Source organism: Geotrypetes seraphini, chromosome 9, assembly GCF_902459505.1.
Source record: "Geotrypetes seraphini chromosome 9, aGeoSer1.1, whole genome shotgun sequence".
NCBI classification, from domain to species: Eukaryota; Metazoa; Chordata; class Amphibia; order Gymnophiona; family Dermophiidae; genus Geotrypetes; species Geotrypetes seraphini.
Window position 1 is genome coordinate 76,052,588 of NC_047092.1, and position 26,289 is coordinate 76,078,876.

The 26,289-nt window shown below is 43.2% G+C and overlaps 1 protein-coding gene across 3 annotated transcripts in view; it reads left to right on the forward strand.

Moving 5' to 3' along the window:
• Positions 1–26,289, forward strand: part of SRGAP1 (SLIT-ROBO Rho GTPase activating protein 1) — a 299,333-nt gene that overhangs the window by 143,537 nt on the left and 129,507 nt on the right. For all 3 annotated transcript variants that reach the window (XM_033959332.1, XM_033959333.1, XM_033959334.1), the window contains exons 5-6: positions 8,631–8,813; positions 17,593–17,721. In XM_033959332.1, coding sequence (XP_033815223.1) covers positions 8,631–8,813; positions 17,593–17,721 — 312 coding nt within the window. The remainder of the gene's footprint in view (positions 1–8,630; positions 8,814–17,592; positions 17,722–26,289) is intronic.

A 26,289-nucleotide genomic window follows, 5' to 3' on the forward strand; every position in this document is an offset into this window, starting at 1 on the left:
ATGCATCTACTACCCTTTCTGTAAAAAAGTATTTCCTTAGATTACTCCAGAGTCTGGGAGATTGTTCCATGCATCTACCACCCTTTCTGTAAAAAAGAATTTCCTTAGATTACTCCAGAGCCTGGGAGACTGTTCAATACATCTACCACCCTTTCTGTAAAAAAGTATTTCCTTAGATTACTCTGGAGCCTATCACCTCTTAATTTCATCCTATGCCCTCTCATTGCAGAGTTTCCTTCTAAATGAAAGAGACTTGACTCATGCGCATTTACATAGGTATTTAAACATCTCTATCATATCTCCCCTCTCCCGCCTTTCCTCCAAAGTATACCGATTGAGATCTTTAAGTCTGTCCCCTTATGATGAAGAACATATACCATTTAGTAGCCTTTCCAGGCTTTCCACTTTGCATTGCCTGTTTCTATGTCATTTCGGCTGAGACATTTTCTTGCTCTTCCAATATAATATCAGTTTAAATGGTTGCCGCTATTCAGAATCGCCATTTAAATTGACATTGTATCGGAAGAGCAAGAAAGTGTCACAGCTGAGATGACATAGAAACAGGCAATGCAAAGTTCTAAATACCGGCAGATTAGCTAAAAAGCATATGTTGAAATACTCCTGAAGAAGCTCTTTGCAGAGTGAAATGGGGATTCTCCTTTGAGCTCTTTGACATTATTATCCAGCACAGCAGGAAGCTCAAAACATCAGCTGTACATAAAACCGGGAGAAGATCATATCAACAACGTATGGGGGAGACAAAGCTAAGTACAGTACATAGGAAACGTAAGTAAAAGGCTTTGTTATCCCTCAATGATTATTATTTTGGAAGATAAATTAGATTATTGAGAATAAAAATTGTTTACAAAAAAAGAAGAATAGGAATAAAATAGGGAGAACCTAAGGGACTAATGATAGCTTGCATAAAGTTGTTTTGATAAGACTAGTTCTAAACTCAAACAGCCGCAAGCACTTGGTCACCTCTCCCCAGAAAAAGTTTTGTTATAATAATCATCAAAAGACTTACTTTAAATGAGTTAATAAATTATTAAAGTTGAGGATGTGCACACCATTCCATAAAGTCCATTTTTTGAAAAGGGTGATTAGTCAGTGACAGTATTTTTGAAGGGATAAGTAAAGTATAGTAGTACGTGGATGATGAACAGTGTGTGGTAGAACATTAGATGTTAAACTTATGGTATGGTCAGACATAGGACGAAGCTCATCGGTGTTTGAGGCTTGGGATAGTGTCAGAACGTCTAGGGAATTTGGGTTGGCGTACTCTCATAGAGGGTCAGGGGAAGAGGTGAGTTTTTATTACATTCCTGAAGTTCAGTAGACCTTCTACCAATCTTATGTGGGTTGGTAGTTTGTTCTGAGGCATGGTAGGTAGTACAAGTAAGATCTTTTTTGGACATTCTCAAGGCTGAGGGTGCATCCCAAGGGAGCGCATAGTTGCTTTTCTTGTTGTGAGCGAAGTGGTCAGTTCGAGGCATAAGACAGAAGTTTGGAGGCCATATAGGTTGGTACCATGTTGTGAAAGAGTTTGGAGGCCATTACTAGGCCTTTGAATGTACATCGTTTGTCAGTGGGCAGCACATAGTCCCTGGGTGATTGGGTCTCATATGTGGAGGTTCTTCAGGAGTTGGATGGCGGCATTTTGTAGTCATTGTAGTTGATGGAGGTTTTTTATAGTGAGGCCATTTAGGAGCATGTTGCAGTAGTCCATATGGGAGAGGACAAAGGTGTAGAGTAGCTGAGAGAAGTGCGGTTCCAAGAAGTATCATCTGATTTTCCATAGTTGTCGGAGGTAGTAGAACGAAGCGGAAGCTACTTGGGAGATATGGTCAGAGAGTGAAAGGTAACCATCAAGGATCACCCCTAGGCTGCGTACTTTGTCTTTTGTCATCAGTGTGGTCAATTCCCAAGAGATCGATAGGCGGGCGGGTTTGTGGTCACCTCTCCATATTCAGAGGAGTTCGGTTTTTGTTGTGTTTAATTGCAGTTTGTTTCGGGTCATCCAGCCTTTTATTTCTGAGATTCAGTCATGTAATTTGAGATTTGAGTGCCTCACTTAGAGCCTAGCAGTAGGTACAGTTCTATGTCGGCAAACGAGTGGATCTTTATTTGGTATTTTAAGGTGATGTCCTGCTGGCCATTGCTCTCCCTATGCAATCAAGCATCCTTCTAGCTTTTGCCATCGCCTTTTTTACCTATTTGGCTACCTTAAGATCCTCAAATACGATCAGCCCATTCCTCTTTCATACACAGAAGTACTTCATCCCCTAAACTGTCCTGCTTCTTCAGGTTGTTGTAGCCCAATCTATGACCCTGCATTTTTAAGCATTAAATGTTAGCTGCCAAATTCTGAACCATTCTTCAAGCTTAACTACATAGGTCTCTCTTCATGTTATCCACACTATTAGGTGTTTATCCTATTGCAGACTTTGATATCTTCCGCAAAGGCAAAACTTACTGTATAGCCCTTCCAGAATATCACTTAGAAAAATGTTAAAAAGAACCAAACCCAGAACCAAGTCTTTCAGTACACCACTGGCAACATCCTTTTCCTCAGAGTGAGCTCCATTTATCACTACTATGTCACTTTCCATTCAACCATTTCCTAACCAAGTAAGTTAATTTAGGATCCAAACTGAGGCCACTCAGTTTTTTTCTAAGTTGCCTATGCAGATCTGTGTCCAAAGCTTTGCGAAAATCTATTTGAACCACATGATTGCGAAATACAACAGAAAACAAAAGCATTTGTGAAGTAACAAGCGGGCTTAGAAGACATTGCAAATAGGGATGGCAAAACAATGTCTAACTTTTGGGACTCCCGAAAAGAGAGAAGGTAAATGTAAAAACCCCTAATGGTGATGTGATGCAATTACATTACAATTTATTACAATTAAATGTATGAGATGTTATAATCACAGTCAGATGTTTCAATAGGTTTCCCCTTCAATTCACACCAACACAGAGGTTAATAAACATTTAACTATTGAGGGTGAAAGAAAACTAAATAAGTACAGAATGTCCAATTATTGTTTTTATCAAAGATTTTAAACAAATTAAATTAAAATATAAATGAATAACAAAGCTAATTTACCATTCACTTGTGATCAAGTTTACATTGATTACACCATTATAGATAGTGATAATACATAGAAACATAGAAATAGACGGCAGATAAGGGCCACGGCCCATCTAGTCTGCCCACCGCAATGACCCTTCCCCACCTAACTCAGTGAATAGATCCCACGTGTCTATCCCATTTGGCCTTAAAATCAGGCACGCTGCTGGCTTCAGTGACCTGAAGTGGAAGATTATTCCAGCGGTCAACCACTCTTTCAGTGAAAAAGAATTTCCTGGTGTCACTGTGCAGTTTCCCTCCCCTGATTTTCCACGGGTGCCCCCTGGTTGCCGTGGGACCCTTGAGAAGGAAGATATCCTCTTCCACTTCGATGCGACCCGTGAGATACTTGAACGTCTCGATCATGTCTCCCCTCTCTCTGCGTTCCTCGAGTGAGTAGAGCTGTAACTTATCCAGCCTTTCCTCGTACGGGAGATCCTTGAGACCCGCGATCATCCGGGTGGCCATTCTCTGGACCGACTCCAGTCTCAGCACATCTTTTCGGTAATGCGGCCTCCAAAATTGCACACAGTACTCCAGGTGTGGTCTCACCATGGATCTATACAATGGCATAATGACTTCAGGCTTACGGCTGACGAAACTCCTGCGTATGCAACCTATGATTTGCCTTGCTTTGGAGGAAGCTTGCTCCACTTGATTGGCAGCCTTCATGTCCTCACTGACGATCACCCCTAGGTCACGTTCTGCTTCAGTTCTTGTTAGGATCTCGCCATTTAGGGTGTAAGTCTTGCATGGATTTTGGCTGCCCAGGTGCATGACTTTGCATTTCTTGGCATTGAAGCTGAGTTGCCAGGACTTAGACCAGCGCTCCAGTAGTAGTAGGTCGTGCATCATGTTGTCGGGCATTGAATTTTTGTCTGTTGTACTCTTGGCCACTACATTGCTTAGTTTGGCGACATCAGCGAATAATGTTATTTTACCTCGGAGCCCTTCTGCCAAGTCTCTTATGTAGATGTTGAACAGGATCGGGCCCAGGATGGAACCCTGTGGCACTCCACTGATCACCTCCGTCGTTTCGGAGGGGGTGCCATTCACCACTACCCTCTGAAGCCTACCCTCAAGCCAGTTCCCAATCCATTTCGTCAACGTGTCGCCCAATCCTATAGAACTCATCTTGCTCAGCAACCTGCGGTGTGGTACGCTATCGAATGCTTTGCTGAAGTCCAGGTATACGATGTCTAGGGACTCCCCAACATCCAGCTTTCTCGTCACCCAGTCAAAGAAGCCGATCAGGTTGGATTGGCAGGATCTCCCCTTAGTAAATCCATGTTGACGGGGATCCCGTAGATTCTCCTCGTTCATGATCGTATCCAATTGGCGTTTGATTAGAGTTTCCATTAGTTTGCTCACTATTGATGTGAGACTCACCGGTCTGTAGTTTGCTGTCTCCATCTTGGAGCCTTTTTTATGAAGTAGAATGACGTTAGCCATTTTCCAGTCCAACGGGACGTTACCTGTACTAAGGGAGAGATTGAAGAGCGCGGATAGCGGTTCCGCCAAGACATCACACAACTCCCTGAGCACCCTGGGGTGTAGGTTGTCAGTCCCCATTGCCTTGTTAACCTTGAGCTTTGACAGCTCGCAGTAGACACTGCTGGGCGTAAACTCAAAATTACTAAATGGATCAGCTGAGTCAACCCTTGTTTGCAGTTGAGGACCAAGTCCCGGTGCCTCGCGGGTGAAGACTGAGCAGAAGTATTCATTTAACAGTTGGGCTTTTTCCGAGTCCGTTTCTGCATAGTCTCCCTCTGGTTTCCTGAGGCGTACTATCCCACCTGAGTTCTTGTTCCTGTCACTGATATACCTGAAAAAGGATTTATCTCCTTTCTTTATGTTCCTTGCTAAAGACTCCTCCATGCGGAATTTGGCCTCCCTAACTGCTGTTTTGACTGCTTTTGACTTGGCCAGATAAATTTCCCTGGAGTCCTGTTTCCCTGATTGTTTGTAAGAGATGAATGCTTTTTTCTTCTCCTTGATGAGGTCCGAGATCTCCGCAGAGAACCACTGTGGCTTATTGTTCCTACTCTGTTTACTTACCGATTTAACATAGCGGTTTGTTGCTTCCTGTATGGTGGCTTTCATAGTTGACCACATTTCTTCCACGTTATCGGTTTCTGCTTGGCTTTGTAGCGCCTGGTGAACGAAGTTCTCCATGTCTTTGAAGTTTGTGTCCTTGAATTTAAGGACCTTGGTCAGTGTGGTAGATTTAGTGAAACCTTTCCTGAGATTGAACCATACCATGTTGTGGTCGCTGGAGGCCAATGTGTTGCCCACCGAGACCTCTGTGACACTTTCTCCATTGGTAAGTATCAGGTCTAGGATTGCCTGATCCCGTGTTGGTTCCAACACCAGTTGCCTTAGTCTTGCTCCCTTCAAGGAGTTTAATAGCCTCCTGCTGCTGCCTGAAGCAGAGGAAAGCGTGACCCAATCCACATCAGGCATGTTGAAGTCACCTAACAATACTGTGTCCACACGCAAGGTGATATTCTCTATATCTCCGATTAATTCCATATCTTGGTCATCCTGTTGTCTTGGGGGTCTGTATACTACGCCAAGATACAGGCATTTGTCCTTCCCTCTGGCCAAATTTACCCAAAGGGATTCCCCAGTGTACTGTACATCTGTGATTCTGGTGACTTTTATGTCATCTTTAGTATATAATGCTACATCTCCTCCCATTTTGCCCTCCCTGTCCCGGCGAAGCAAGTTGTAACCCGGTATGACCATGTCCCACCCGTGGGAGTCTGTGAGCCAGGTCTCAGATATCGCCACCACATCCAAGTCGGCATTTGTCATTTCTGTTTCCAGTTCCAGGATCTTGTTTCCCAGACTGTGGGCGTTGACGTACATAGCACTCCATGTTGTATGTTTGTTACGTCTCAGTGGGGACATTCCTGCTATAGCAACTAGGCCACCTTTAGCATTATTTGCATGTCTTGTACTCTTCCTAGACCCAGAGGTGCAACGTGCACCTTTCCCGGACTCCCCATACCCAGAACTACAGTTTATGCCTAACCCAGACTCAGAATTGTGTGTACCCTGTGGGGGTATTCCCTCTTGAGCAACTTGACTAACTATAATACAGTTTGCAGTGTGTATTCTGTCGGTGGACCCAGAATTACAATGTGTACTTCTCCTAGTCCCAGAATCACAATGTGCACCCCTCCTAGATCCAGAATTACAATGTGAATTCCCCTTAGACCCAGAATTACAATGTGTACTCCCCTTAGCCCCAGCATAACAATGTGACCCAGAATTATAATGTGACCCTGAATTATAGTGTTTACTTACTTTAGTCTCCCTTACTTTAGTATTCAAACCTCAAACAAACATGTCATGCCTTTCAACATAATATCAACTTTGTTCTAGGATATCCAGAACCACAGATAAATATTTGACTAGGTGACTCCCTCCTGCCACCAGATACTCCCCCTCCACCCCCCACACCAAACGTAAACATGGCAGGAGGGATGTCCACTCCCTCCTACCACCAGATGCTCCCCTGCCCCACCCCCGTGCCAAATTTAAATATGGTAGGAGGGATGCCCACTCCCTTCTGCTACCAGACGCTTCCACCAATGCTCCCCCTCCCACCCCGCCCCAAACGTTAATATGGCAGGAGGGATGTCCACTCCCTCCTGCCATCGCCTCCTCTCCCAATACCTTTAAGTCGGGAGCAGGAGGGGTGCTCAGTCAGTCCCTCCTGCTTCTCCGCCGGCCGCTGTCTGCAATGTAATCCTTAGACGAAACACTGGCCATCGTTGTGAGACCAACTCCACAAAGGAGATAAGTATCTCATTGATTTAATTACTGGATCATTGTTTAAATCACGTACTGGTTCAGTTGTTACTGCTCTCTGCATTGCACAAGACTTTTTTTATATTATCCAGGTGGGAAGGATTTTTATACTGATGAGGGTAACTTACCCCAGTTTGAAAATTCTCACACTTTTCTCGATTAAGGTTGGAAGGGAGGGGTGCTAAAGCTTTTTTTTCCCCTCTGGATTTTTATACATCTTTAATCATTTGCACAGCCAGAGATGGTTGTAAAGTTTTGCCATAGGATACTCTAGTTAATACAGCTGTCTAAGGAGTGTTGTTGGATATAAGGGAGTTGTATATTTAGGTACGACAGTTACCAACAGGTCTACAGCAATCGGGTTTTAGGATCGGTAAAACCCGACGCTAAATGGCCAAGCAATATATGTGAATCAATCGCTTGGCTATTTTGCATGGGATTTTACTGATTTGCATGACCGGATCAGAAAATGGGCGATTGAGGGGAAAAACACGCGGTGGGGCCGTTTTGAGAATCGGGTCTGTTAACAGTGATCGTTGCTAAACCTGTGAAAACAGGTTTAGCGATGATTGCTGACTTTAGTGAATCTAGACCTTAGAGGTCTCTGCAGACATAGTTTTTGTTTGTTTATTTTGTTTTCTATCCTGTTTTCCCCAAGGAGCTCAGAATGGGTTGCAGGTTAAACGTACATAAAATACAGTTAACAGATTACATACAATATGACAGTTACAGTACAATTTTACAATACAAGGTTGTGTGTCCTAATTCATACATACCAAGGGTCTAATACCAATAAACATAATATACAGTTTACAGGTTACAATTTGCCATAGTTATCCTTAACAGTGCAAGTTTTTCAATACAAGTTTATCTTAACTAGACACTTACTAGGGATCAAATACCAATATACATAAGGTACAGTTACAGGTTACATTTGCCTTAGTTACAGTGGAAGATGTTTTAATACAAGTTTTTTCCTAAGAAGAGAGTGTGGCACAGTGGTTAAAGTTACAGCCTCAGCAACCTAGGGTTATGGGTTCAAAGGAAAAAGGAAAGAAGGTACCAAGCCTCGAACAATAGTAGAGCAAACAACAAAAAGAGGTACTGGAGATGTCAAATCCAACTTGTGGTCACAATGTCTTTTATTAATGGTTTGAACCATAAAACAATGATGAAATCCTAAAAATGCTAAAACAAACAAAGTCCCGACTAGGATCCAAGTTTCGGGGCTGTCTGTAATCAAGCCTGGCTATGTTTAATCAGCTTACTCTAGATATCAATTAAATTGATCATTTATCAATTAAATGTGGTCATTTGGTTGATTAAGGTAGCACTTACTCTTTTCACATGGATGATATTAATGTTGTATAACTTTGAAAACAGTGTTACATGTTTGTTAAAGTTTCCTTTGTCTAATATTACATTTTGTTTAAAGATCAGAAACCATTCGGTGTGGCATATGTAATAATGGGGGAAATCAGAATGGGGTAAAAGCTTTTCACATCACTGTACAGTTCATGTGAATTTCTTCAAATGCAGTGGAACTAAGGAAAACATTAAATAACCATTGTGGTTCATGTTTTAGGAGGGGGGGAGGTTCTAAAAAAATGGGGTTACATTTTCTGAAGTTAGATTGTATATTATCTAATCTTTTAACATCCATTTAATTTTTCTACAGGTTATGAAGACATACCATATGTATCATGCAGAGAGCATCAGTGCAGAAAGTAAGCTGAAGGAAGCTGAGAAGCAAGAAGAGAAACAAATTGGAAGATCTGTAGACCCCACCTTTCATATCCGACTGGAAGAGAAACACCAAAGGCGTAGCTCTGTTAAGAAGATTGAGAAAATGAAGGAAAAAGTAAATATACTAGTGTTTTTCCTTCTAAATTAGCCAGACTGGACTCATTTAGAGCACTGGTCTGTGACCTGGGGGCCGCCGCATGAGCGGACTGCTGGGCACAATGGACCACTGGTCTGACCCAGCAGCGGCAATTCTTATGTTTTTATGACTCTTTCTACTTGAATAAAATAATGCAAAAATCCAAAACTGCAGAAAATGTACAAGGTGCAGGACTTTATTCAATAAAAGTCATAAAAACATCAATAAAATAATTATATCCAAAGACTGGTTCTTGTTATGAAGCGTACCGGACCCAGCACGATCCGTGTTTCGAAAAACACTTCTTCCTCAGGGGTCCAAGATGTTCAGTATGTAGAGTATCAGGAACCAAATGGATAAAAATAATTGTACAAAAAGTTCTAATAAAACAGGCAAGAAGCTCTCCTGTTTGAAACTCAGCACTGAGTAACACTAAATAATGTAACAGTCAAAAACAGAGAGAGAAAGTTAGAAAACAAGTATATCGTGCAAATCATTCACTATTCCATTCCAGAAGTCCATCCATGTATTAGGACCCATGTATAAAAATATTGTTTCCTTACCATTATGCCAGACCAGTCCAGGGATCCCCAGCGGCAGCCAGGCCGTGTACCCCCAAGGGTACGCATACTGTGTGTTGAGAAACACTGCTCCAAAGGGATCCCTGTTTCTCTGCAGCGATTGATTTAACCACAAGATTGAGCCATGCTGCACTGGACGCTGAGGTTAGTCTGTCTCACATTACCAAGTCTCGCAAGATTTGATACAATAGGAACAGCCTCAACTCCCAGCACTGCATAGCTCAGGCTCCCAGCTAGACCAGTGCATCGGAGAAGCAGGAATTCCATCAGAGGGCTTCAAAGAACTTCTGCAGGCCAAAGAAATGGGGTTGGCAGACCCCAATCTACATCCCAGCATGTTGAAATCACAAGTTTAAGTTTCAAGTTTATTAAAACATTTTTTATCCCGCTAATTCAAATTTCTAAGCGGTGTACAGCCTTAATAAAAGAAAGCTTTTAAAACACAAATAAAAATTGGTGTTAAAATATTATACAGTACTATACTAGGTTAGTAGACTTTTAGCATAGAACACATATACTGACTACACATAATTTGGGAAGTAGGGTTGAATTACAATAATTATACTAAAGCACACTTAAGGGTTAAAACAATAGGTGGGGAAAGGGACTACCGTATTTTCGCGGATATAACGCGCACCATTGTAAAACGCGCACAGGGGTATAGCGCGCAGAAATCACGATGATATGTACAAAAACTTTTCTATACCGCGCTCAGGCATATAACGCGCATGCTGCCCGACTCTCCTCTGGCCACCCCGACTCTCCTTTCGCTCTCCCCGACTCTCCTCTGGCCACCCCGATTCTCCTTTCGCCCTCCCCGACTCTCCTCTGGTTGCCCCGACTCACCGTTCACCCGCCCTGACTTTCGGTGCACTGCCCCGCCTCTCCGTGCCTGTCCCCCTTGAAGTCCTGTCCCCCCTTGAAGGTCTGCCTGTCCCCCCTTGAAGGTCTGCCTGTCCCCCCTTGAAGTCCTGTCCCCATCCTGAAAGCCTGATGCCCCCCCTCGACGTCCGATTCTTCTCCCCCCTCGGCAGGACCACTCGCACCCCCACCCCGAAGGACCGCCGACTCCCCGACAATATTGGGCCAGGAGGGAGCCCAAATCCTCCTGGCCACGGCGACCCCCTAACCCCACCCCGCACTACATTACGGGCAGGAGGGATCCCAGGCCCTCCTGCCCTCGACGCAAACCCCCTCCCCCCAACGACCGCCCCCCCCAAAAAAAAAACCTCCGCCCGTCCCCCAGCCGACCCGCGACCCCCCTGGCCGACCCCCACGACACCCCCACCCGCCTTCCCCGTACTTTGTGTAGTTGGGCCAGAAGGGAGCCCAAACCCTCCTGGCCACGGCGACCCCCTAACCCCACCCCGCACTACATTACGGGCAGGAGGGATCCCAGGCCCTCCTGCCCTCGACGCAAACCCCCCTCCCTCCAACGACCGCCCCCCCCCCAAGAACCTCCGACCGACCCGCGACCCCCCTGGCCGACCCCCCCACCCCCCTTCCCCGTACCTTTGGAAGTTGGCCGGACAGACGGGAGCCAAACCCGCCTGTCCGGCAGGCAGCCAACGAAGGAATGAGGCCGGATTGGCCCATCCGTCCTAAAGCTCCGCCTACTGGTGGGGCCTAAGGCGCGTGGGCCAATCAGAATAGGCCCTGGAGCCTTAGGTCCCACCTGGGGGCGCGGCCTGCGGCACATGGGCCAAACCCGACCATGTGTCTCAGGCCGCGCCCCCAGGTGGGACCTAAGGCTCCAGGGCCTATTCTGATTGGCCCACGCGCCTTAGGCCCCACCAGTAGGCGGAGCTTTAGGACGGATGGGCCAATCCGGCCTCATTCCTTCGTTGGCTGCCTGCCGGACAGGCGGGTTTGGCTCCCGTCTGTCCGGCCAACTTCCAAAGGTACGGGGAAGGGGGGTGGGGGGGTCGGCCAGGGGGGTCGCGGGTCGGTCGGAGGTTCTTGGGGGGGGGGCGGTCGTTGGGGGGCGGGGGGGTTTGCGTCGAGGGCAGGAGGGCCTGGGATCCCTCCTGCCCGTAATGTAGTGCGGGGTGGGGTTAGGGGGTCGCCGTGGCCAGGAGGGTTTGGGCTCCCTTCTGGCCCAACTACACAAAGTACGGGGAAGGCGGGTGGGGGTGTCGTGGGGGTCGGCCAGGGGGGTCGCGGGTCGGCTGGGGGACGGGCGGAGGTTCTTGGGGGGGGCGGTCGTTGGGGGGAGGGGGTTTGCGTCGAGGGCAGGAGGGCCTGGGATCCCTCCTGCCCGTAATGTAGTGCGGGGTGGGGTTAGGGGGTCGCCGTGGCCAGGAGGGTTTGGGCTCCCTCCTGGCCCGATATTGTTGGGGAGTCGGCGGTCCTTCGGGGTGAGGGTGCGAGTGGTCCTGCCGGGGGGGGGGGATGTATCGGACGTCGGGGAGTCGGCCGGGCAAGAGGGCTTGGGCTCCCTCTTGCTCCGATCGTGGATGCGGGTGCGGGTGGGAGCGCGTGCGAGCGGTCGTTCGGGGTGGGGGTGCGAGCGGTCCTGCTGGGGGGGTGAATCGGGCGTCGGGCGGGGTGGGAACTATGTTTAAAAACTTTTGTATACCGCGCTCAGGCATATACCGCGCGAGGGGTATGCGCGGTACGTAAAATCACGTATAACGCGCGCGTTATATCCGCGAAAATACGGTATTGCTGATTTAGTCCTAAAAAGGACAGTTTTATCTAAAAGCATCCTCAAATAAAAATGTTTTGAGTTTTGCTTTAAACTGCTTTATCGAGGTTTCTTCTTGTAAGTGATTGGGCAATGAATTCCATAGGGAAGGTGCAGTGACGGCAAAGTTATTAGATCTCAGTGTATTGATTAGTTTCAAAAATGGTACAACAAGAAGGTTTTGTGACGTAGATCAGAGCAATTTAGTAGGTTGATATGGAATAAGGAGTCTCAATGAATTCGGGTTGACTATTAGAACGAGTAGTAAGGGTTAACAGTAAAATTTTGTAACTAATCTGTTAATATCACTTTTCCTTTCATTACAATCTTGTGAATGTCTTCAATTAAGTCTTTGTTTGGTTCTTCTGTCTGTGAAGAAGGCCTGTATATCACACCATTTTCTATTTGCTCTTATCAGGTTAACCCACAGTGCTTCTTTAAGTCCAACAATTTCTGTCACTTTAATATTATCTTTAACATACAAAGCCACATTGAATTCAACTTGTTGCTTTGCTTCTTTCTATGTGCAGCAGCTAAAGGAGAAACAGTCTTAGTGAGACAATTCTCTTTTCTTTGAAGAAGCACTTCACTTTAACTGACTCAGGATATTGGACTGAAATGCTATAGAGAGTTTATATAGAGCATAACTATAAATAAAATGAGAGAAAATGGTGGCATTTTCAGTCTTGCTGTGTAACCAAAGACCTCGGTTGATCCCTAAGGGAAACAACTGGAGAGGCAATCCAGCTGTTGATGGGAAGGAAAGGTGCAAACTGCTCAGAAAACACTAGGAAAGTCAAATGATTGATTCCTGACTTTGCCTTCTTTATGCATCTGTGGGTTTCTCTGTGCTTATCCCATTCTCTCCTGAAGTAGTCACCATTCTTGCCTCCACTGAGAGGACATTCCATGCACCCCCACCCCCTGTTTGTGAAGAAATATTTTCTGATGTAGCTTGGTTTAAAGTAAGATTAGGCCAGCAAGGTGTATCAAAGCTGGAGGAAAACTCATATATTATAGATAACAGAATTTAAAATGATGTTGATAACTTTTAAATTAGAAACTTTTTCCCCTCTCAGAAATTATGAAACTTTTTTCTGTGGTCCTTATCTCTCTGCCCTGTATCCTTCTACCCTTCTGCCCTGTGTACAGCTACAAAGGGAAATATTCACTAAGGGCCTGATTCTCAAAAATGCACATCCTGCTGTCATGTGGCAATAAATTGCACATTTAAAAAAAAAAACCAACAAAAAACCTCTCCAAGGCATTGTAGACCTCCAGAGCACATCTATGCAAACGCATATCGAAGTTTAAGCACGGCCAAGGCAGGGCTTCGCCCAGAAGTGGCCTTGGGTAGGTTTAAGCATCGCTACGCATCTACATAGATGTGAGATAGCCGCCTTAAATGTAGGCCTACAAAATGCTAGTCTACATTTTGGGCTTCTGATCAGGACTGTAGACGCAATTTTCATTTGGATGTCAACACATGATTGACTCGTGATCGGCGGCTGCTTCTTAGCCGCCAATGTTGGTGTCCAAAAGAGAATAAGGCTCTTGGTGTATGCTAATTCCCTAGTGCTTTATCTTTAAATATTTTTTTTCTTTGATGAAAATGCTGCATGAGTGCATTAGCTATCCAAGACTATGACCTTCTGGAAAAGTTTAGTTAAAGTAATTATAGCTGACAATTCAGTCTCATGTGAACAATTAACAGTCTGCTCATCACACCATTTTATGCAGTTTTTAAAGACTTAGGAGCCCTTTTACTAAGGTGCAGTGACATAGTAACATAGTAGATGACGGCAGATGTGACATCTGAGCTTAGTGCATTCTAACATAGGACTTTTCCCATGACTAAGCCCAGATTTACTCTGACATTAAAGACCTTTTTTTCAGATTGTGCACTGAGAATCCCATTAGTATGTGGAACCTGCAAATAAATAATGCAAGAGCAATTATCACCTCATAGTGGAAGCACTAAGGGGAAAATTCTCAAGACTAAAAGTTTTAGAGGGCTCACCATACACTATAAGGGAGTTCTGGTGAGATGTGTACCTGACACCCTTTATGTGAAGTTCATAGCATTGCTCCCTAAGGTGCCCCACTGTTCTGTTGGCATGCCAGTGTGGCCAGTCCATTAAAATGCTGGTCCCTCCTACATCCAAATGGGCTTGTTTTGGGCATTTTGCATTTGGATGTTTTGATTTTTGAAAAGGGCTAGGATGTCTAGATAGATTATTTTTGGAAAAAAAAGTCAGGAATCTTGCCACACCGATTTTTAAACATCTTGCAGGAGATATCCAAAGTCAGACTTAGACTTCCTGTTTGAAAATGGCCCTCCACATATCTATAAAAAACTAGTGTTTAAGCCCGTTACATTAACGGGTGCTCTGTCTCTCTCCCTGCCCCCTTCTTTTTTTCTGTCTCCTTGCCTCCGTCTTTCTTTCTTTCTCTCTCCTTGCCCTGTCTTTCTGTCTCTCTCCTTGCCCCATCTTTCTTTCTTTCTGTCTCTCTCCTTGCCCCCATCTTTCTTTCTTTCTGTCTCTCTCCTTGCCCCATCTTTCTTTCTTTCTGTCTCTCTCCTTGCCCCGTCTTTCTTTCTGTCTCTCTCCTTGCCCTGTCTTTCTTTCTTTCTGTCTCTCTCCTTGCCCCGTCTTCCTTTCTTTTGTCTCTCTCCTTGCCCTGTCTTTCTTTCTTTCTGTCTCTCTCCTTGCCCCATCTTTCTTTCTTTGTCTTTCTCCTTGCCCTGTCTTTCTTTCTTTCTCCTTGCCCCGTCTTTCTTTCTGTCTTTCTTTCTCCTTACCCCATCTTTCTTTCTTTCTTTCTGTCTCTCTCCTTTCCCCCTTTCTTTCTTTCTTTCTGTCTCTCTCCTTGCCCCCTTTCTTTCTTTCTGTCTCTCTCCTTGCCCCCTTTCTTTCTTTCTGTATCTCTCCTTGCCCCCTTTCTTTCTTTCTGTATCTCTCCTTGCCCCCTTTCTTTCTTTCTGTATCTCTCCTTGCCCCCTTTCTTTCTTTCTGTATCTCTCCTTGCCCCCTTTCTTTCTGTCTCTCTCCTTGCCCCCTTTCTTTCTGTCTCTCTCCTTGCCCCCTTTCTTTCTTTCTGTCTCTCTCCTTGCCCCCTTTCTTTCTTTCTTTCTTTCTGTCTCTCTCCTTGCCCCCTTTCTTTCTTTCTTTCTTTCTGTCTCTCTCCTTGCCCCCTTTCTTTCTTTCTTTCTTTCTGTCTCTCTCCTTGCCCCCTTTCTTTCTTTCTGTCTGTCTCTCTCCTTGCCCCGTCTTTCTTTCTTTCTTTCTGTCTCTCTCCTTGCCCCGTCTTTCTTTCTTTCTGTCTGTCTCTCTCCTTGCCCCCGTCTTTCTTTCTGTCTCTCTCCCTGCCCCCATCTTTTTCTTTGTCTTTCTGTCTCTCTCCCTGCCTCGTCTGTCTATCTTTCTTTCTTTCTGTCTCTCTCCCTGCCCCCTGTCTTTCTTTATCTTTCTTCTGTTCTTCTATTGGCTCCCGACGCTTTCCATCACCATTTCCTTAGTCCTCTGTACCCTTTTGGCCCTCATCGATCCTCCACTGCATTTATCACCCTTTCAATCCCAGCTCCATTCCTATCTATCCTTCCTTTGCCTCCAAGGCCATTCTTCCTATCCCTATATTCCACCCACCTTCTCTTCCTTTTTTACCCTTTCTCTTGTACCCCACCCCAGGACCAATTTCTCTCTTGTCTCTCCCCTGCCCCTCCCTACGGTACTGCAACTCTTCCCCTCCCCATTACTTTAACCCTCTTCACCCAACCGCACCCCAACACCAGAGCCTGCACCAATTCAAACCCCAACCCCTCTCCCACATACCTCCTTCCTGGCCACTGCACTGAATCTTTGGGCAGGCTGCCCCTCCCCAGCCCTTCACCCTGATGGACCCTCCACACACACACACCTGGTCCACCGCCCCCACAGGTCTGCTCTCCTTCCTTCCGTGTGAATCTGGCCTACCAGCCCCTCCTCCCTCCCTCTGTGCCCCAAAGCAGTAGCTGTGGCAGCTATCCGGACCCACCAACCCCCATTCCTTATCCAAAGCAGCAGTGGCAGCGCTGTAAACAGGCTGTTCGCGGCCAACCCTGACAGGGCCTTTCCTCTAACGCATCCGAAGTGATGTGGCAGAGGAAAGGCCCTGCCAGGGCTTGCCGTGAACAACCTGTTTACAGCGCTGCCACTGCAACTTTGGGTAAGGAATGGGGGGTTGGTGGGTCAGGACTGCTGCCACTGCGCTGAAATGCTTCCCTGCTTGGCGGTTCCGACGCAGCCTGTTTACAGTGCTGCCATTGCTGCTTTGGGTAAGGAATGGGGGGGTTGGTGGGTCAGGACTGCTGCCACTGCATTGAAATGCTTCCCTGCTTGGCGGTTCCAACGCTTCCCTTCCTGTACTGCGCATGCGGAGGCACGGCGTTTCAAGTGCGCTTGTGCGGCTCGGGTTTTATTATTATAGTTAGTGACCACATTCTTAGTGCACTCTAACAGATAAAATGCTGCAAAACACTTTAACATGGTTTTGCAGTAGCCTGTTTTTCCCATATTAAGCAGTCATTAGAGCTTAATGCCTTTTTGTTAAAGGGCCCCTTAAGTAAAAAGTCTGTAAGGAATTAGTTGACTAGCTATTTTGTGTGTGTGTGTGAGGACGTAATTTGAGGTTGAGGGGTTGTAGATTCAAAAGCAATATTAGGAAATTCTACTTTACGGAGGATGCCTGGAATGTGCTCCCAAGAGAGGTGTTAGAGAGGAAAACGGTGACAAAGAAGCGTGGGATGAACACAGAGGATCTAGAATCAGAAAATGATAGTAAATATTGAACTAAGGCCAGTACTGGGCAGACTTGCACGGTGTGTGTCTGTATATGGCCATTTGGGGGAGGATGGGCTGGGGAGGGCTTCAGTTGCTGGAAGGGTGTAGATGGGCTGGAGTGAGTTTTGACAGAGATTTCGGCAGTTGGAACCCAAGCACAGTACTGGGTAGAGCTTTGGATTCTTGCCCAGAAATAGCTAAGAAAAAAATTTAAATTGAATCAGGTTGGGCAGACTGGATGGACCATTCGGATCTTTATCTGCCGTCATCTACTATGTTACTATGTTAAATAATTTTTATTTATGATTTCATTAAAATAAAAACAGTACAATAAAATAGAAACAGGAAATTTGTGAATAACACAATCTTGCAGGAATAGTAAAGCAAATTCAAGTTGGCATGTTACAAGTCAGAATAATCGTATATGATATGTTACAGGATGTTGTAAATATGGAGAATCCAATCTCGGTTATGTATAGCATCATAATAATTTAGACCACACTTTATTGAAAGATGAAATGGTATTCATCTTTTCTGCTGCTTTCTTTTCATATTTAGCATAAAGACAAACAGTATTCCACCATTCATTATAGTTTAGAGTGGAAAAGTCTTTCCAATGTGACACTATTACTTTTAAAGCTATTTTAATTTACATGCCTTTTTCTTCTCAGCGCCAAGCTAAATACTCAGAAAACAAACTGAAGTCCATTAAAGCACGAAATGAGTACCTACTAACACTTGAAGCAACCAATGCATCTGTATTCAAATATTACATTCATGACCTATCAGATTTAATTGATGTAAGTAATTTGTTCATTGCTCCTGCTCTGGTATAAATCAGTTATGTCATATTTGTTATGCTCTCTACAACATAAGGATGTGTGTAAATATTTTCCTTAATATATTCTTCAATATTATTTCTACAGTTCAGCTCAATTATTTAAATTGATAAAATAGAGCATACTCAAAGATGCTTGTTTGCAAAAATTAAAATGAGTAAGTATTGTTCTGTTACATAAGCACAGGAATCTGTACATTAGTGATCAAACTGTGCTCACAAACTGCTTGCAGAAGGATGTCAAGCATATCTTTCAGTTCCTCTTCTTTCACCAGTGGAGTATAGCCCCTGCTTCAGTTTTTCCTTCTGCAAGTGAACTGAGAAGGTATGTTCTGATCTACTCTGTTTGGTTTTTATTATTTCTGAATATTTTCTTTGGTTTTGTGAGGCTTTGGTGCTTAGAGGACCCCATTTGTGGCGCTATTCTGCCTGGGAGAGGATATAGACTCCACAAGGGCAGACTGCAGCTCGCAGGGTAACCCCCAGGTGTACCTGATGAACCAGCCTGCTTTGGGTTTTTTTGAGGCTTGGGGTTTGTTCCCCTGGAAGCCAACTCACCTTCTAATTTATTGGAGCCTTAAGTACAGGCTGTAGGGCCCCTGTGTGATTCCCTTTAGGTTTCTGGAAGCCAGCTGCATTGAGCATGCCTTGAGGATCTGTGAGGGTTGAGTCCTCTGTCAGAGTCTATCTGTCTGGCTTGTAGATCTCCAGTTGTGGATTAATTCCATTAAGGATTTGAGGCAGAAAGTTCTCTCCATGCTGTCATGCTGAAGCAAGCTGACACATGCACGCACCAGCAAAGCACAGTGAGTAGAGCCTATTATTTCCTAAGGGTAAAATTGGGGGGGGGGGAGGTTGTCATAAAAAGTTCTTTTTAAGGGTCTCTGGGACCAGAGTTAGGGTCCTCCACCTCCAAAACCCATTTCCCTGTGATTTTAAACTTCAGGGGATCCCCCATGGGCCATTGTTTGTGTGAATGTGCTGATGATGGCCATCTTGAATTTTAAATGATTATTTTTTTTCTAAAGTCTCCATCTGTCTTAAAACCCCTTGATTTGGCTCAAAATTGTTTGGGATGGACTCCTAGGGCTGTTCTACCCCATATCATAGACCAAACAAAAAGGCAAGGGAAGCGTCCTATCAGTCAAAGAAGCAGTCTTTATTTAAACAGATGGGGACCATCTGTTTAAATAAACACTGCTTATGTGGCTGATAGGACACCACCCTTGCCTTTTTGTTGTACTGTCTGCATTCTGAGACGAAGAATTTCTTCTTTTATTCATCTGCCCCATATCATCGCAGCTGGATGGTCAACTGAGGAGTGTCCATGTACTGCGTACTGTGGGACAAGCGAGGGATCCACACAGGAGCTTCGGGCGCAGCCTCCTTGGAGTCCTCTAGGGCTGGGGAGAAAATTCCTTCTGGAGGCCACAAACAATAAAAGCATGAAACATAAGTGCGTGAATGCTGTGGAGCTCAAGAGAAGCCGATTTGTAGTCCTGCAGGGGTCTGTGAGGCCACCTCTTCAAGGTTTTACCCACGAGTTTGTAAAAGCTTATTTGATAGGTCTGGGGCGCACTGTGCTTCCTGGGGGCACGCTGGCATTGGGCCAGTGAGAGAGCACTCCTTCAGAGGTCTTCCCGCCACAGAAAACGCCAGCTCCCGCCTAAGTGATGAAGCAGTACAGGATTGAAGGTCAGACTCCATGCCTTTATTGTTGCAGGGCTCAGTTGCTTTCCTGGAAGATTCTGGCTCCCTGTCAGGGACCGAGAGTCAAGAGGCGATAGTTGCACTCGACCAGGGAGATGATCTCTGAAATACCTAGACAGCTGACCCACTTCCCTCCTTCCCCTCTCTTGCCCTTTCTCCCCATTGTTCCCACATCCCTTAAGTTAACTCAACTTGTACGTCAACTCAACTTGTACTCCACTAATCTTCTGTAAACCGCATAGAACTTAACGGTATTGCGGTATATAAACTGTTGTTATTATTATTATCTCTCAGTGTAGTGGCTTTTCAAGTTGACTACTGTCCCACATGTTATTACAGATGCACCCAGGGAGTTAAAGTTGGAGACCCAGCAGCCATCCACTTCACAGTGCATGGTCATGAGCAGCATAAATGGTCAGACCATCTTTTTTTTTCCTGCGTCATCTGGACATCACCTTGCTGGTCACTGAGCTATGGGAGACTCCAGAAGGCTCCTTGAAGATGGCAAAAACTATGTCCAAACTTTATCCTATGGCTCTGAAGTTTCAGCAGCTGTTTATTTTTGTAGATTGAAGCACAGCATAGCAGTTTGTGTCCCTGTTGGCATTCTCTCTTATGACTGTGTGAAAGAGCCTAGGAATGAAGGGAATGCCTTTTGAATGAAATAGGCAGAGCAATGGAGCCAAATGACTTTTTTTGTTGTTGTTGTTCAAAAATTTTTATTGGGTTTTTGAAAAAGCAAGTACAAAAACATAAGAAATACAATTTCAAAAGGTACAATTCACAGTGAATAAGAGCATAGCAAGAATAGCACAAATGTGTGTATACATGAGTTTCAGGTCAAATAGTATGCAGCATTGTAGATGCATAACTTAGGAACTATAATGTCAAACTAGTCAATGGCATGTGTGAACAACAAAGGGCTAACTAATTACAATATCGCGTGAGGGGTGACCAAATACTACAGTAAGTATGTAAGGCACCAGATCTTTCAGCCAAAGCTTTTTCGTATTTGCTAGTTAGGCAGAGTGAATTCCACCACTTATGAAAATCCACTTTAGTGAGATCTTTCCAACAAAACAAAACATTTTGTATCGCTAATGTTAACATAATAGTGAGTAAACGAGTTTCAAAAACATTTAAGGGGATTGACAAACCTTGAGCCATTAATATAATGACAGAAAAGTTAAGGGACTCAAATATCTCCATAATATCACATATTGTAGACCACACTTTTTCCCAATAGAGAGTTAGGTGTTTACAGGAGTAGATGAGATGTGTTAAGGTGCCCTTCTCCTGTTGGCAAGTCCCAACAACAAGAAGAGTTTGATGAATCAATTTTATTAGAGATAGTAGGTGTCCAGATTGCTCTGTGCAAAAGAAAGAACATAGATTGTAGGAGAGAGGCAGAGTGAATTGAAGATGATATGTTAGATCATATAACCAACCAGTCAATGGCGTCAGGTTCAATTCCTTATGCCACTTGAGTTCATTTTCCGTAGGAGCCTTGAAGGCATCTTTCTGTAATAATTTATACCACAAAGAGGCTTTGTTGTGCTTCAGAGAGAATGTGTGAAGAAATGTATTTAAACTAGGTGTTTTCATCTGGGCAATAGTATCGGGTACCGAATGCTTGAGATAGTGTACAAATTGCATTCAGTTAAAGTATTGAGTACTAGGCAAATTCCATTGATTAGCAAGATCCTTGAAAGATATCCAGCTTTCCCCATCCTATAGATCTTGTAGTAACCAAATGCCACATTTTTGCCATGTTTGCCAAGTAAACGGTTCATTCAGGATCTTAAATAGTGCGTTGTTCCAGATTGGTAGTAGACCAGATTCAGTCCAGGGAGTAGTCATCTTGGAGTCCACTGCAGATAAGGCTCCTTGTACGCCAGCAGGATAGCATCCAATTTATCCTGTTTGGTCAGGCTCAAACCCGCTAAATACTTCATCCGTACTTCTCCATGAATTGCCCGTTCCAGCAAAAGCCAAGTAGGAGTGTCTTGATTTCTGTATCCATTATGGCCTTGGGCCCATTGTCTAATAAGGAAAGCATTATGATACAGAATAAAGCAAGGGAAGTTTACCCCTCCCTCATCTCGAGTAGCCTTTAACTTGGTTTGCACGATGCAAGGTTGTTTCTTATTCCATAAAAATTGAGTGAGAAGTGAGTCAATATGTTTATAAAAGGTTTTTGGCAGCTGAAAAGGAAGCATGTTCAATATATAATTTATTTTCGGAGAGATCATCATCCGTATGGTTTCAAGGCGTCCTCACCAGGACAATTTTAGCGGCGACCATTAACGAGTTATTGATTTAATAATATCCACCATGTGATCCACGTTAAGTTGTATTGACTCGTCGATAGTGGGTCCAAAGAAAACTCCCAGGTATTTCATTCTTGCATCTGACCATCTGACACTATGCATTAATACTTCTAGTTTAACTCCTGGACAGTTCAGAGGCATAACTTCTGTTTTATTAGTATTAAGTTTGTAACCAGAGGACACCGAATATTTTTTGATAAGTGAAAGTAAGTAAGATAAGGATGTTGGAGTAATATAGAGCAGTAATGTTGTCTGCGTACGCCAACACTTTTATTTCTTGATCTTTAAAACGAAAGCCAGAAATATTTGGATCATTACGTATTGCCAGAATGAGTGGTTCCAATGTAAGATCAAAAAGCAAAGGTGACAGGGGGCACCCCTGTCTGGTACCTGTTTGGTTTGAATGGAGATGAAAGAGTTCCATTAATACATGTATGTGTGGTAGAAGAATACAGAACCCATACTTTTTTGATGAAGTGCTCAGAAAAGCCATATCATTGTAGTACATTAAATAGAAAAGGCCATTCTATCCTGTCAAAGGCTTTCTCGGCATCAAGTCCCACCACTAGAAGTTCTTGATTCAAGCGTTCTGATTGGGCGATGATGTTAGAAAAGGTTCTCGTGTTATCATTAGAATAACACCCTGTTATGAAGCCACATTGTTCAGGAGCAATCAGTTTGATTATTACTGTCTGCAACCTACTCGATAGAAGTTTAGCAAATATTTTTGCATCTATATTTATTAGGGACAGAGGCCTATAATTAGATATAAATCGCGAGTCTTTGCCCGGTTTCAGAATGACAATTATGGTGGCCTCAGTAAAGGTACCAAATACAGTACCAGATGTGATAAGATGGTCAATGAACTGCAAGTAATGAGGAGCCAGAACATCTTGAAACTCTTTGTAAAATTCAGCTGTCAGACCATCTGGATTTGGAGTTTTCTTTGTCGCCATGGAATCAATAGTTTGAGATAATTCAAGTAAGGAAAAAGGTAAATCTAATGAGGCAATGTCCTTCTCTTCTAGATGGGTATGAGGTATACCATCCAAAAAATCAGGAATTAGTTGCATTAGTCCAATTCTGAGGTGTAGAGTTTTTGGTAGAAGTCCTTAAAAGCTTGTGAAATGTCAGATGTGTCAGTAAGCGTTACTCCATTTTCTAAAGCTGTATATTGGGAAATGGTGGTCCTTTCTCTTCTTGAGGTAGTTGGCCAGCAAGTGACCACATTTATTATTGTCAGCAAAATAAGATGCAGATTGTTGAAATATCGCATTAGAGGCACGCCTACTTAGAACATTATTCACTTAAGGCAACTTATTTCCATCCCACTTCATCCCCCTTCCAATCCTTGCTTTAATCAACCCCACCACCCCCTGACAATTAATTTTGGACTCATAAATGTTCGTTCTATAAAAAACAAACATCATCTAATCCATGATATTATTACACAACACAAGCTTCATATTCTATGTCTTACAGAAATCTGGCTAACTCGGGGAGATGATGCTTACATTACTCAGGCCTGTCCACCTAATTATAAAACATTTTTTCAACCCCGTTCTAATAAAAAGGGAGGTGGACTAGCAATTATATATCATGCCTCAATTCCACTCCAGGTCAATACTTTCACCTTCTTTTCTCACTTTCCTATTGAATCTCTCCAATTTTCAACCAAACTCTTCTCCTCTCTTAACTTTCTCCTTATCTATGCACCTCCGCCAATAACTAAAACTTCTCTCTCATCTCTTATTTCCACTATAACTGAATTCAATATTGCATATCCTGAGTCTATAATTCTTGGAGACTTTAATATTCATTTCAACTCCCCTAATCACTATAACACTTCCGAACTCTTAACTCTAATTTCTGATTTATCACTGTCTCCTCTCATTCATACGCCTACACATACCGCAGGAAATATTCTAGACATGATCTTATGCCCAACCACAATGACTGATTCTCTCTATAATTTTGATTTCATTCTAGTACCATGGTCAGATCACACCTTAATCACCTGGCAATCTAACATATCAACCCATTCTAATATCATCAAACCGATAAACAATTCTTTTATCAACCGTAATTTAAATACTATAACTCTTCCTGCCATTCAATCCTCCTTCGACTTAAATCTCCATGATTTTTCATCACTATCTATCACAGAACAATTTTCTAATTGGGAAACTGCTACAAAATCCCTACTAGACTCACTAGCTCCTAAATCTGTCAAACAAAAAAATAAACCAACTCTCAACTCTACTTCCAAGAAACACCAACCCTGGTTTAACGAAAACCTGATTCTCCTCCGTCGACAGGTACGGTCAGCCGAAAACAAATGGAGAAAACATCATTATAATAGTGACCTTTTGTCATACAAAGATAAAGCTACGCATTACAAAAAAACCATTCAACAAACAAAAAAAGACTATTATTCAAACCTTATCTCCACCACTAGTAACTCATCCACTCTTTTTAGTATTGCACAATCTCTTTCTAAATACTCAAAAAAAAAAACTCCCCCCTCCAGATTCATCTCTACCATCTGCTAAGGAACTATCCCTCTTCTTTGACAACAAAGTCACTACTATCCGAACTCACCTCGGACCTTCTCTTCCAGCTTTTTCGCTTCCTACTAATAATGATTTAACTTTCTTACCTCTCAGTTCCTTCTCTACTTTCAAACTACCGTCCTTAACTCAACTATCTTCTATTTTACAATCTATAAATTCCTCTAATAACTCTATTGAAAGTTTTCCCCCATCTCTTCTCAAAAAATTCTTTTCTTTCTTTGGTCCCTATATAAGGGAAATGATTTCCAAATCTTTTACTGACTGCTGCGTCCCTTCTACATGGAAATCAGCTCTAGTTTTCCCTAAACTTAAACAACACAACTCTGATCCCTCTATACCAAATAACTACCGTCCCATAGCGAATTTGCCATTTATCTCCAAAATTGCTGAAAAAATTATCCATTCTCAATTATCAGAATTTTTTGATCATACACATGCTTTACATCCTTATCAGACTGGTTTTCGAACTTCACATTCCACAGAATTATCATTACTTGGTCTAATTACAACTATACAATACTCTCACGATCACTTAAAATCAGTAATATTAATTTCCCTAGATTTATCTGCAGCCTTTGACACTATCGATCATTCTCTCCTCTTATCCAGATTAGCTGAATGCAACATTACAGGTCACGCTCTCAAATGGTTCACATCCTATTTTCATCAACGTAGCTTTACAGTTCATGCAAAAAATCAAACTTCTTCTCCGATAACTCAAACTTTTGGAGTTCCTCAAGGCTCTATTTTGTCACCACTACTGTTCAATATCTTTCTTTCCCCTCTTCTTTCTCTCGCCCAATCACTGGGATTTTCAATTTTCGCCTATGCTGACGATATACAGTTACTCTTCCCGATAAATACTTCAAACCCATTAGAAATAAAAGATCTAAATACTAAACTAGATATTGTAAGTGATTGGCTTTTTTCTAACAAACTTTCACTAAACATTGATAAATCTTGTGGTATTCTGCTCCCCATCAAAAAATCTGAATCTTTACCCGGAACTATTTATATCAAATCCACACCTTTAGCAATGGATACTAAAGTAAAACTATTAGGAGTAATTATCGACCGAGATCTTTCCTTTCATGACCACATTAGCTCAGTAGTAAAAACCTGTTTCTTTAAATTACGCATTATCCGTTCACTCAGTTCTATTCTAAATAATGATTCAATTAACATCCTCATTCATTCCCTAGTCATTTCGCATTTGGATTACTGTAACTCTTTGTTAAATGGATTACCTCAAAAAGAACTTCGACGGTTGCAACTCATTCAAAATACTGCAATAAAACTAGTCTACAAAATAGGTAAATTTGAACATGTCACCCCTCTTCTCAAAGAAGCACATTGGCTCCCAGTCACACATCGCATAACCTACAAAATCTTACTGCTTATCTTCAAAATCAAACAATCTCGCTTACCTTTATTCCTCGACAAATTATTAATTCCCAAAAGCTCTCCCCGATCCTTACGATCCACCGATCAAAAACTTCTTTTTGTTCCGTCTCTAAAAGAGTCCTACTATACTAGGAAAACTAACTTTTCTATTACTGCTCCAACCTTATGGAATTCTCTCCCTCAATTTCTTCGTGACGAAAATCATCTACAAAAATTCAAAACCAATCTTAAAACTTTCCTATTCCAAGATGCCTTTACCAAATCCTAATCCTTACTTCATCTAGTAAATTTTCAACACTCTCACGATTCTTATCTTCTTCATTAGGGCATCTCATAACATCACGCACAATTACCCTTCATGTTCTTTCCCTTCCCACTATATCATTTCTTCTAATATCATGTAACTTTTCCCCTCCTCCCCATCCATCCTCACGGTCGTGTTTGTCTGTATATGTTTAATATGTTTCCCCTATACTCTTTAATACACTATTAACTCGTTCTTACTCTTTTATT